Raw genomic sequence first — 12978 nt, forward strand, 5'->3', positions numbered from 1 at the left:
TTTAGTAGAGACGGGGTTTCACCGTGGTCTCGATCTCCTGACCTTGTGATCCGCCCGCCTCGGCCTCCCAAAGTGCTGGGATTACAGGCGTGAGCCACCGCGCCCGGCTGAGATGCGGATTTTCAGCAGGAACTTTATTCCAATGCTAATGGCAGACACCAGGAAGGAGGAGAGGAGCCATTTGTGCAGATCATCTAGAAGAACCTGGACTGTTCTAGATGGAGCTGAATAGAGTGATCACCGTTGTCCTCCTAAGACAAAGCGGGTACTTCTAGGAATCCACAGAGAACAGTGAGAAACCAGGGGTGTTCCTGGTTCCACCCCGTCCTGCAGCACCACCTCTCTTTTTTTATATTGCTGAATTCCAACCTCCCCGGGGCGGAACCTGGAGGTCTTGTTTCCTATGGACTTGGTTGCCACAGTCCAGGAGCATTTGAAGGCACAGTGCAGACGCTCAGATTGGCACAGAATTCTTTGTAAAATATGAGTGCCATAGACTGTAACAGATAGCTTCATGCACACTATGCATTTATTGGTTTGTTTGGAAAATGTTGTCCATCGAATTATTAATAGGTTTATTTCAAATAGTTTGGAAATTGTACTTTTGAAAATATGCTGTTCCTGTAGATTTTTTGATGAGAGTTATAGCTGTTATATATATATAATTTTCTTTTCATTTTAAGAGAGAATCTTTTTTATCCTAAATCTTTTATTATCTTTAAATTGTTTTCTGTATTATTACATGTGCCTCTAAAGCAAGTATACTTTTTAATCTAGGATACTTACATAATAATCCCTTCTATTTATAGCTATTGGTAGTTCTCCTAAGTTCCTGTCACAGAAATTTTTATTTGCTGTTTAGATTTGTGACTGAATTGTGAGAATTCAGTTGTGATTTTTAACATGTCTTAGATATATACTAACATGTCTAATATATACTATATATTTTATTGGTTTATTTTGAAAAAGATGGGCATAGAATTATTACATTTATTTTAAATATTTTGAAAATACTGATATTTTTGAATAGACACTGTTCCTATAAAGTTGTGAGATGGGTGTTATAGTTGCTATATATACATAAATATAATTTTGTTTTCCTTTTTAAGAGAGGATTCTTTTTATCCTAAAGCTTTTATCTTTAAATCTTTGTATCTGTTACTACATGTGCTGCTGAAGGGAGCACTCTTTTTATCTATGATACTTAATATATCTATTACACTTACAGCTACATGATAGTTCCTCTAAATTCTTATAAAAATAAATTTTTATTTGATGTTTACTGTATGTTTTTGAAATGTGAGAAATCAGATGTAATTTTTTACCTTGTATTGGCATGTCTGTATGTTACTTTAAAGAGGATGTGTGTTTTAAAGGAGGACATGAGCTGTGTGTTTTCAAGAGAACAATGCAGTGCGTCTCTTGGGGAAATGTAATAAAGATGAAGTTTTCTCACCTTCACAGTGAGTGTGATCATATTGGTCTGGATTGATTATTTGCTGTCATGTGACATTTTTCCTTAATGGGGTTTTGGTTATTTGAACATATTAATTAGCTCTAGAAGATAATCCTGCATTATTTTTTATGTAGAAAAAAACATAACGGTGGGTGCAGTGCTCACACCTACATTTCCAGCACTTTTGGAAGTCATGGCGGGAGGATCACTTGAGGCCAAGAGTTTGAGGACAGCCTGGACAACATAGTATCGACATCTATTTTCAAAAAAAAATTTTTAAAAAGAAAAATAATAGACGAGAAGGCCAATCCCAAGCTAGAGGTTTTGTCTGTTTTGGAGACAGAGTGGGAGGATCTCTTGAGCCCAGGAAGTCAAGGCTGCAGTGAGCCTTGATCATGCTACTGCACTCCAGCTTAGGTGACAGAGTAAGACTCAGTCTTAAAAGTAAATAAACAAATAAATAAAAATTAAAATAAATTAATTTCAGATAAAGCATGCATAATTATAGTATAAATATATTCCAAATGTCACATAGAACACAATTATATGAAAGAATTATTCATTGTTTATCTGAAATTCAAATTTAACTGGGCCTCCTTTTGTTTTTTTTTGAGAGGCACTTTCACTCTTGTTGCCCAGGCTTGAGTGCAATGGCGCGATCTCGGCTCACTGCAAGCTCCGCCTCCCGGGTTCAACAATTCTCCTGCCTAAGTCTCCCGAGTAGCTGGGATTACAGGTTCCCACCACCACACAGGCTAATTTTTGTAGTTTTAGTAGAGACAGGGTTTCAGCATATTGGCCAGGCTGGTCTCAAACTCCTGACCTCAGGTAATCCACCAGCCTTGGCCTCCCAAAGTGCTGGGATTACAGGCATGAGTGACTGCCCCCAGCCCTGCCTTCTATTTTTATCTGCTAAATCTGGAAACTCTATCTTAAATTGATCAGATCTCTCTAGCATTTTCTCTGTTCCACATTATGCCTTACCTTTCTGGCGAGAGTGGTGGAGGAGGAGATGTAATTAGCTTGGACTGAAAGTGGGAGGCTTCTTTTTTTTTGAATAATCTTTTGGCTTTGGCTTTTAGCTTTCGTCTTCGTTGTTTGAACTTGGGCATGATTTCTGCAGAGAAATATTTTTACATTTTTAGTTGAGGAATAATATATACATATAGAAAGTACACAAATCTTAAGTGTATAGTTCAATGAATTATCATACCATGAACACACCCTTGTAACCACCATCTTGATTAAGAAATAGGTCACTACCAGCATCCCAGAAGAGCCTTGAAGTAGGGGAAAATGTAAACCCAGATTTAAACTATCTCTGGAGAGATCTTGGTCTTGGCATTATATTATTCTCTAAGTTTGTTCTGCTTGTGTTGCTTTTCTTAAGTTAAATGAATTTTCCTTTCTTGATAGTAGCGAATATGGCTGTAGTTGGGTTATAGTCAGTTATTAAAATAATATGTTGGTCAGGCATGGTGGCTCATGCCTGTAATCTCAGCACTTTGGGAGGCCAAGGTGGGCGAATCACCTCAGGTCAGGAGTTCAAGACCAGCCTGACCAACATGGAGAAACCCTGTCTCTACTAAAAATACAAAATTAGCCGGGCGTGGTGGTGCATGTCTGTAAATCCCAGCTACTCGGGAGGCTGAGGTAGGAGAATCGCTTGAATTCGGGAGGCAGAGGTTGTGGTGAGCCAAGATCGCGCCATTGCACTCCTGCCTGGGCAACAAGAGTGAAAACTCCATCTCAAAAAAAAAAAAAAAGATGATTTTTACCGGCAGCATCTACTGAGCTGTGACAGGTGGAATTGGTAGTGAGATGAGGAAACAACATTAGCCATTTATTCAATACCCCTTTACTGTTAGGTATCTTCACATACATCTTTTTAGTTAACCCTTACTATCCTGCAAGGTATTATCCCTGACAAGGAGGATTTTTATTCCCGTTTTTACAGAAGAATAAACTGAGGATAAAAAAGATTAGACAATCTATCAATGCAATGCAATAAGTCCAGACCTATAAGTCTTCCATGTTCTTTCTAATACGCTGTGGTGTGACACTAGATTAAATAGGCAATATACTGTAAAATGAAATAACAATTACCCCAAATCAAAGACATGGGTATTTTAAAACAGTTATTTTATTTTTTGAGGCACAGTCTAGCTCTGTCACCCAGGCTGAAGTGCAGTGGCGTGATCTCGGCTCACTGCAACCTCCACCTCCCAGGTTCAAATGATTCTCCCGCCTCAGCCTCCCAAGTAGTTGGGACCACAGGCACTTGCCACCACACCTGGTGGCATAATCCCAAAGTGCTGGGATTACAGGCGTGGGCCTTAAAACAGTTATTTTAAAGCATTTAAAAACATCACTGGCTGGGTGCGGTGGCTCACATCTGTAATCCCGGAAGTTTGGGAGGCCGAGGTGGGCAGATCGCTTGAGGCCAGGAGTTCGAGACCAGCCTGGCCAACATGGCAAAATCATGTCTCTATTAAAAATACAAAAATTAGCTGGGCATGGTGGCATGTGCCTGTGGTCCCAGCTACTGGGGAGGCTGAGGTGGGAGAATCACTTGAACCCGGGAGGCAGAGGTTGCAGTGAGACGAGATCACGCCACTGCACTCCAGCCTGGGTGACAAAACAAGACTCCATCTGATGAATAAATAAATAAATAAAATAAAATAAAATAAAATAAAAACATTACCTAGTAGAACAGAGGATACTAGAGGCTGGGAAAGGTGGGGAGGAAGGAGGGATAGGGAAAGATTTGTTAAAGGATACAAAATAGAGGCATTTGAAGCAGAGCAACTCCATCTTGAATAGGGGTTGGGTAAAATGAGGCTAAGACCTACTGCGCTGCATTCCCAGGAGGTTAGGCATTCTTAGTCACAGGATGAGATAGGAGGTTGGCACAAGATATAGGTCACAAAGACCCTTCTGATAAAACATGATGCAGTAAAGAACCTGGCCAAAACCAAGAGAGCAATGAAAGTGGCCTCTGATAGTCCTTACTGCTCATTATACACTAGTTATAATACATTTGCATGCTAAAAGACACTCCCACCAGCACCAAGACAGTTTAAAAATGCCATGGTAATGTCTAGAAGTTACCCTATATAGTCTAAAGAGGGAAGGAACCCTCAGTTCTGGGAAATTCCTACCCTTTCCCCAGAAAACGCACGAATAATCCACCCCTTGTTTAGCATATAATCAAGATATAAGTATACTTAGTTGAGCAGACCATGCCACTGCTCTGCCTATGGAATAGCCGTTCTTTTATTCCTTTACCTTCTTAATAAACACGCTTGCACTTTATGGACTTGTCCTGAATTTTTTCTTGCATGAGGTCTAAGAGTCGTCTCTTGGGGTCTGGATTGGGACCCCTTTCCAGTAATAAAATTACAGCTAGATAGGAGGAATAAGTTCTAGTGTTCTATGGCACCATAGGATGACTATAGTTAACAATAATGTATTATCTAGTTTCAAATAGCTGGAAGGAGGGTATTGAATTTTACTAACATAAATAAATGATACATGTTGCAGATAATGGATATACTAACTACCCTGATCTATTCATACACATTACATGTATCAAAACTTCACCATGTACCCCACAAATATGTGTAATTATTATTGGTCAATTTAAAAATAATCAAAATAAAATTTAAAAAAATGGCAAGGCCACTTGATACAGTAACAGCAAATTAGGATCTGTCGAAATAAAGTGAATTTTTTATACAAATGTCGGGATATAATCAATAATTATCAAGAGAATAAAAGCTGCTTTGCACTTAAGAATGCAACAAATATTTTAATATAAATATATCTGTTCTTTCTAAGATGCTATACACACTAATATGCTATACACTAACATATATCTATATAAGTATATATCATAATGATCAATTTAAATATATTACCATTAAATATATGTTACGATTATCTTGATTGTGACCAAGTGAATATTTTGGAAACCTTTAATAAAAGGGTCCTTCTTGCTATGGTACAAAATGAAAAAACAAAACAAAAACATTATCTAGTATATTCACATTTCAATCTGGATCCCTTTCTGAAGAAAATTAAGTCACAGCTTAATTTTGAGCTGAAGTTCTAGAAAGGCTTTGCTGCTTTTAGTTGTTGCTACTTGAGGAACAAAGATGTTGTTATTCAAGTAGCAGAACTGAAAATGATCCCAAGGCCTGGGCCTCCTTCCCTTCAAACTCAGATTTGAATGGGAACAATTGGCCTTTAAAATACACATTCATTCCACTTCTGTTCACTCAGTAACCTTTCAGCACTTGGTATGCAGTGCTATACTTGCTCAGCTCTCAGATTCCACTGGCCCACGAACCCCGACTACCCTGCTGCAGGTTGTAAAAACTGAGCACTGGCTTGGTTCCATGACTTGCAGAGGGCACCCCTAATGGCAAATGGCGGCAATGCATACATGGACAGCCCTTCTAGGAATAGAGATTCCTTATAACATCTAATTGGACTAACTATCAGGTCCCAATTTGACAAGGTGCTTTTCTTAATTGTCCTTAGGGGCTTAGAAAACACACCAAAACATAGTTGGCTGCCTTCACCTTTATTATATCACTTTTTCTTCCTGCTGAAATAATGAAGGAAGGTGAAGCAGGGATTATTAAACACAAGGGATGTCTAAAGGATTTTTTTTTTTTTTTGAGACAGAGTTTTGCTCTTGTTGCCCAGGCTGTAGTACAAGAGTGCGATCTTGGCTCACTGCAACCTCGGCCTCCCGGGTTCAAGCGATTCTCCTGCCTCAGCCTCCTGAGTAGCTGGGATTACAGGCATGCACTACCACGCCCAGCTAATTTTGTATTTTTAGTAGAGACTGGGTTTCTCCATGCTAGTCAGGCTGGTCTCGAACTCCCGACCTCAAGTGATCTGCCTGCCTTGACCTCCCAAAGTGCCGGGATTACAGGTGTCAGCCACTGCGCCCAGCCCTGACTTTTTCTTTAACTTAAAACAACACAAGCCTGTAGTCCCAGCTATTCAGGAGCTGAGCTGGGAGGATCACATGAGCCTAGGAGTTTGAGGCTGCAGTGAACTATTATTGTGCCACTGCACTCCAGCCTAGGCAACAGAGCGAGACCTTGTCTCCAAAACAAACAAACACATAAACAAACAAAACAAAACCAGGCCGGACGTGGTGGCTCATGCCGGTAATCCCAGCACTTTGGGAGGCCAAGACGGGCAGATTACGAGGTCAGGAGATCAAGACCATCCTGACTAACACGGTGAAATCCTGTCTCTACTAAAAATACAAAAAAATTAGCTGGGCGTGGTGGCGGGCGCCTGTAGTCCCAGCTACTCGGGAGGCTGAGGCAGGAGAATGGTGTGAACCTGGGAGGCAGAGCTTGCAGTGAGCTGAGATTGCGCCACTGTACTCCAGCCTGGGTGACAGAGCGAGACTCCGTCTCAAAAACAAAATAAAAAAAAAACAAAACAGAAAACAAAACAAAAACCACAAGATAAAAATACTCTGATGAAGATACTTAGGAGAGCCTCCTAGAAAGGAGCGATCTTGTGGCTGCCTGAAGAAAAAAGGTTACATTTCATCAAATCTATGGTCAGGGACTTCTTTTTTTTTTTTTTTTTTTGAGACAGGTCTTGCTCTGTGGTGCGGGCTGGAGTGCAGTGGCATGATCTTGGCTCACTGCAGCCTCCTCCTCCCAGTTCAAGCGATTCTCCTGCCTCGGCTTCCAGAGTAGCTGGGATTACAGGCGTGCGGCACCATGCCCGGCTAATTTTTAAAATTTATTTATTTTTAGTAGAGATGGGGTTTCATTATGTTGGCCAGGCTAGTCTTGAAGTCCTGTATGGTCAGGACCTTCTATAGACAAATGCCACTGGAAACTTCTATCTAAGGCTGAGTCCACTGGTTGGGAGCCCTAGAATCTGAAATTTCCCTAGCATCCTCCTTTTCTTTGGCTTCCATCTGACCCTTCACAGTCCTTCCCTATTCTGTTTCTGTTGCCCAGGCTGGTCTTAAACTCCTGTGCTCAAGCAGTCCTCCTACCTCAGCCCCTCAAAGTGCTGGGATTACAGAAATGAGCCACCATACCTGACCCCATCATAGAATTCTATATTAGGTCAAACTTTCAGTCAGGTGTGAGAAAAGAATTAAGACAAAAGATAAGAATTTTCAGGATAATGGTGATAAAAAATCTAGGGGAAACAGCTTTGCAGCAAGCTTAGGACGGGGGTCAACAAACCTTTTTTGTAAAGAGCCAGAAAGTAAGTATTTCAGGTTTTGCAGGCCATATGGTCTCTGCTGCAACTGCTCAACCCTGCCAGGGTAGCACCAAGGGAGTCATAGACAATACTCAAGCAAAGGAGCTGTGTCCAGTAAAATTTTATTTATGACTGAAATTTGAATTTCATATACTTTTCTTTTTTTCTTTTTTTTAAGACGGAGTCTCACTCTGTCGCCCAGGCTGGAGTGCAGTGCATGATCTCGGCTCACTGCAGCCTTCACCCACCCCCCGAGTTCAACTGACTCTCCTGCCTCAGCCTCCTGAGTAGTTGGGATTACAGGCACCTGCCACCGTGCCAGGCTAAGTTTTGTATTTTTAGTAGAGACAGGGTTTCACCATCTTGGCCAGGCTGGTCTGGATCTCCTGACCTCGTGATCCATTTCCCTTGGCCTCCCAAAGTGCTAGGATTATAGGCATGAGCCACCGTGCCCGGTTGAATTTCATATACTTTTCATGTGTCACAAAATATTGTTCCTCTTTTGATTTTTTTAACTGTTAAAAGTTATAAATCATTCTTAGCTCACAAGCTCTACAAAAACAGTAATTTGCTGACCTGAGGCTCACAGCCAATGAAGACTGGCGCAGGAGGACAGGACAGAGAGCTTCAGCAACAATGTCTCTAAGGAAAAACGGAAATAGATAAACTACCTAGTGTGTTGGACCATTCTGAGCAGAGTTTTACTGTTCTGGAAACTTGTGGCCAAATTGCTGGTAAGTGCTTAAAAAAAATAAGCATATAAAAAATAGCTAGGAAAAAAGTTGTATAAGGAAGGAAATGTAATCTTAGTAGCACTAAATGTTAAGCTGTTAAACAATATTTAAACTATAAGCATCCCCTGGGCTTGGTGGCTCACACCTATAATCCTAGCACTTTGGGCGGCCGGGAGGCAGGAGGATCACCTGAGGTCCTGAGTTTGAGACCAGCCTGGCCAACAGGGTGAAAGCCTGTCTCTAACAAAAATATAAAATTTAGCCAGGTGTGATGGCATGTGGCTGTAGTCCCAGCTATCTGGGAGGCTGAGCCAGAAGAATCTCTTGAACCAGGGAGGCGGAGCTTGCAGTGAGCCGAGATTGTGCCACTGCACTCCAGCCTGGGCAACAGAATGAGACTCCATCTAAAAAAAAAAAAAAGTATAAGCATTGACTATTTATTTAACCAAAAACGATGATGTAGGTATACTGGGAAGAAGGAGAGAACGTGGACCAGGTGTGGTGGCTCATGCCTGTAATCCCAGCACTTTGGGAGGCTGAGGCAGGCAGATCACCTGAGGTCGGGAGTTCGAGACCAGCCTGACCAACATGGAGAAACGCCGTCTCTACTAAAAAATACAAAAATTAGCCAGGCGTGGTGGCACATGCCTGTAATCCCAGCTACTCGGAGGCTGAGGCAGGAGAATCGCTTGAACCCAGGTGGCAGAGGTTGCAGTGAGTCAAGATCGTGCCATTGCACTCTAGCCTGGGTAACAAGAGTGAAACTCTATCTCAAAAAAAAAAAAAAAAAAAAAAAAAAGAAGAAGAGAAAGTGAGTGGAAGTCAGTATTTGTCTAAATTTATATAGTGTCTAAACTTGAAAAAAAATCATGAAATAATAGTATGGGCCGGGCGTAGTGGCTCAAGCCTGTAATCCCAGCACTTTGGGAGGCCGAGAGGGGCGGATCACGAGGTCAGGAGATCGAGACCATCCTGGCTAACCCGGTGAAACCCCGTCTCTACTAAAAGAACACAAAAAACTAGCTGGGCGAGGTGGCGGGTGCCTGTAGTCCCAGCTACTCGGAGGCTGAGGCAGGAGAATGGCGTAAACCCGGGAGGCGGCGCTTGCAGTGAGCTGAGATCCGGCCACTGCACTCCAGCCTGGGCGACAGATCGAGACTCCGTCTCAAAAAAAAAAAGAAATAATAGTATGAATGTTACTTAGAAATATAGAGGTAAATACCAGAAGAAATAATTACAAGACTTAATAGTGTTGCCTCTGACAATTGGGAGTCAGGATTACAGAGGGGTGGTTTAAACTGGACTGCCATTTTTTTTCATTGTTTCTTTCTAATTATAATAAGGCTTGTATTGTATTTGACTTTTAAACTTTGGTATGTACCATTAGCTGGAAAGGTTGAGTACCACCATTCTGAAACAGGGCCATCTCTTTCTAGTCCTTTCCTGGCGGTTGTTCCAGTGTCTATGCATTCAAATTTCTAAAGAGTCCTACACAAGCCAACGTTTGTCAGTTTGGGAATTATTTTTCAATGAAAAAAATGTCTAGGAACTAAATCATGTTTTCTTCTCTCTCTCTCTCTCTCTCTCTGTGTGTGTGTGTGTGTGTCTGACTTGGGTTATTAGTGCTTCTATCTAATCTCCTATCTAATCTCCTTCTAATTAAATACAGTAATTGGCACATGCAGAGGATTAAGGAACTATGCCAAATCTGTCAGGGTAGAAAGATGCAGTCTGAGATAATTCCTAGATAGTTAGTTGTTCCATCCAAAAATAATCACAGGTCTTGCGAAAGTGGAGAATAGCAAATTTCTACCTTAGTCAGAACAAGAACACAAAAAAGTAAGATTTGTTTTAGTATTATTACTTAATTAAAAGCATTAGGTACTTTCCAGAGGATAATTGCCTAAATTGAAAGAGTATATAGCAATCTTCCTTTAGTTTAAAATACATAGCCCTTTCCAAAGTGGTAATGAGACCTACAAATTCTTTCTGCTGGATTAGGTGGGATTTTAATTGTTAACACTGAATACAAGCTCATTCTTTTGTGATTCCTTAAAGCATTTTTCCTTTTGTTTTCAGACAGGGTGTTGCTCTGTTGTCCAAGCTGGATTGCAGTGGTGTGATCTCAGCTCACTGCAGCTTTGACCTCCTGGACTCAAGCAATCCTCCTGCCTCAGCCTCCTGAGTAGCTGGAACTATAAAGGCGCACCACCATGCCCAGCCGGTTTTTGTATTTTTAGTAGAGACAGGGTTTCACTATGTTGCCCAAGCTGGTCTTGAACTCCTGAGCTCAAGCAATTTACTGGCCTTGGCCTCCCAGAGTGGTGAAATTATAAGTGTGAACCACTGTACCCGGCCCCCTGTTTTGTGTGTGTGTGTTTTTGTGTGTGTGTGTGTGTTTTTTTTTTTTTTTGAAACGGAGTCTCACTCTGTTGCCTGGCCGGCCTGGAGTGCAATGGCATGATCTCAGCTCACGGCAACATCTGTCTCCTGAGTTCAAGCGATTCACTTGCTTCAGTCTCCCGAGTAGCTGGGACTACAGGCACACACTACCACGCCCAACTAATTTTTGTATTTTTAGTAGAGATGGGGTTACTAATTTTTGTATTTTTAGTAGAGATGGGGTTTCCCCATGTTGGCCCAGCTGGTCTTGAACTCCTGACCTCAGGTTATCAGCTGCCTAAGCCGCCCAAAGTACTAGGATTATAGGCATGAGCCACCGTGCCTGACCTATGTATTTTTTAAACTAATTTTTTTCTTACACTGCTTTCTCAAATAATCTGAAAAACCATTAGAAACATAAACATATAGGCCAAGGGCGGAGGTTCATGCCTGTAATCCCCCACACTTTGGGAGGCTGAGGTGGAGGTGGGAGGACCCCTTTAGCCCAGGAGTTTGAGACCACTCTGGGTAACATAGTGAGAGTCCCAACTCTACGACAAAAAAAAAGAAAAAGCCTGGCATGGTGGCCCACCTATAGTCCTAGACACTCTGAAGGCTGAGGCGGGAGGCTCATGTGAGCACAGGAGTTTGAGGCTACACTAGTGACCCATGATTGCGCCACTGTACTCCAGCCTGGAAGACGGAGCCAGAAACTGTTTCCAAAAAAAAAAAAAAAAGAAAAAAAAAAACATAAATATCCTAAATAGTTCTATGATCTCTAGAAATTACTCTCATTTTTGCTTACATCCTCTTTCATTAAGAAAAGATTTCTAGGCTAAGGAACCAGAAAACTGGTACATCTGGAGCTCTTGATAACAAATCAAACAATAATAAAGGACATATTATAGGCCAGGCACGGTGGCTCACGCCTGTAATCCCAGCACTTTGGGAGGCCGAGGCTGGCGGATCACTTGAGGTCGAGTTCGAGACCAGCCTGGCCAACACAGTGAAACCCTGTTTCTACTAAAAATATAAAAATTAGAATGAGGCTCAGTCTTAAGAAAACCCCCCAAACCAAAACCAAAACCAAAACCAAAACCAAAACCAAAACCAACAAAAAACAAGAGAAATTATACTGTAGGTGTTAAGGATGAGGACCAGGGAGTTATACTGCATAGGTTCAAATCATGGCTGTACTATACTGTCGTAAGTTATTATTTATGACCTTCAAGAGATTCTTAGTCTTTCTGTGTCAGTTTCCTCCCCTGTGAAATAATAATATTAACAGGAACTTGCTTCAGAGTTTTGAGGAGTACATGAGTAAATCATGTAAAGTATTTACAGTGCCTGGCAGGCAATAAGTTTTATTGTTATCATTATTATTCCTTGATTCTTTTTTTTTTTTTTTGCTGCTTGAGATTACTATATCAGATTTTTTAAAATACAGAAGTTTAATTCAACAACATATAGTGATAACTTGCTATGAAGATGAATAAGACACATATCTGCTCTCCAAGAGTTTATAGTGGGAAGAGATGGGTAAGCAGAAAGTAAACAGGTATACAATATGATATGGGTTATGATGGGATATGTATATGATATTAATGGAGAAATAAAGCAAGGGTACATAATTCTCCTATAAGGGTTGAGGTTTTTGGAAAATGTTTTGCCTAAGCTGAGCTTTGATGAAGGGGCTAGGTTAAGGTGGGCCTGGGAAGGAGTCATTCCATCAGAGGGAATAACATGGAAACATTTCACAGAAAGGTATGTCAGGGGATTCAGACAAGACTCAGTGTGACTAAAGTGTATCCTGTAACATAAAGTTTTGTGAGGGAGCAATGAGTGATGAAGCTGGAGGGTGGATAAGGACCAAGACATCAAAAACAATAATGGATTTTAAGCAGATAACTGTCATGCTCATATTTGCTCTTTAGAAAGAACGGTTTGGCAGCATTGTGGAAGCTGGATTTATGGGACCATGACTGAAGGCAAAAAGTCCACTTACAAACCTATTGCAACTGTGTAGGGGATAAGGACCTGATTATAGGAGTGACAGTAGGGTATATAAAGACATCTAACTGCTTGTGTTCTATGTTCAAAGTCAGAAGTTCAGGGGAAAGATACTAGAGAAATACTGTACTCATAAGA

The 12978-nt window shown here is 41.1% G+C and overlaps 1 protein-coding gene across 5 annotated transcripts in view; it reads right to left on the reverse strand.

Moving 5' to 3' along the window:
• The window catches only part of PRR11 (proline rich 11), a 92516-nt gene that overhangs the window by 29733 nt on the left and 49805 nt on the right, over window positions 1–12978 (reverse strand). For all 5 annotated transcript variants that reach the window (XR_013406405.1, XR_013406404.1, XR_013406406.1 and 2 more), the window contains one exon: window positions 2441–2573. Coding sequence is in view for 2 of the 5 variants with exons in the window: in XM_077970906.1 (XP_077827032.1) it covers window positions 2441–2568 (128 nt within the window). In the remaining 3 variants the exon portion in view is untranslated. The remainder of the gene's footprint in view (window positions 1–2440; window positions 2574–12978) is intronic.

The sequence above is a fragment of the Macaca mulatta genome, chromosome 16 (assembly GCF_049350105.2).
Source record: "Macaca mulatta isolate MMU2019108-1 chromosome 16, T2T-MMU8v2.0, whole genome shotgun sequence".
NCBI lineage: Eukaryota > Metazoa > Chordata > Mammalia > Primates > Cercopithecidae > Macaca > Macaca mulatta.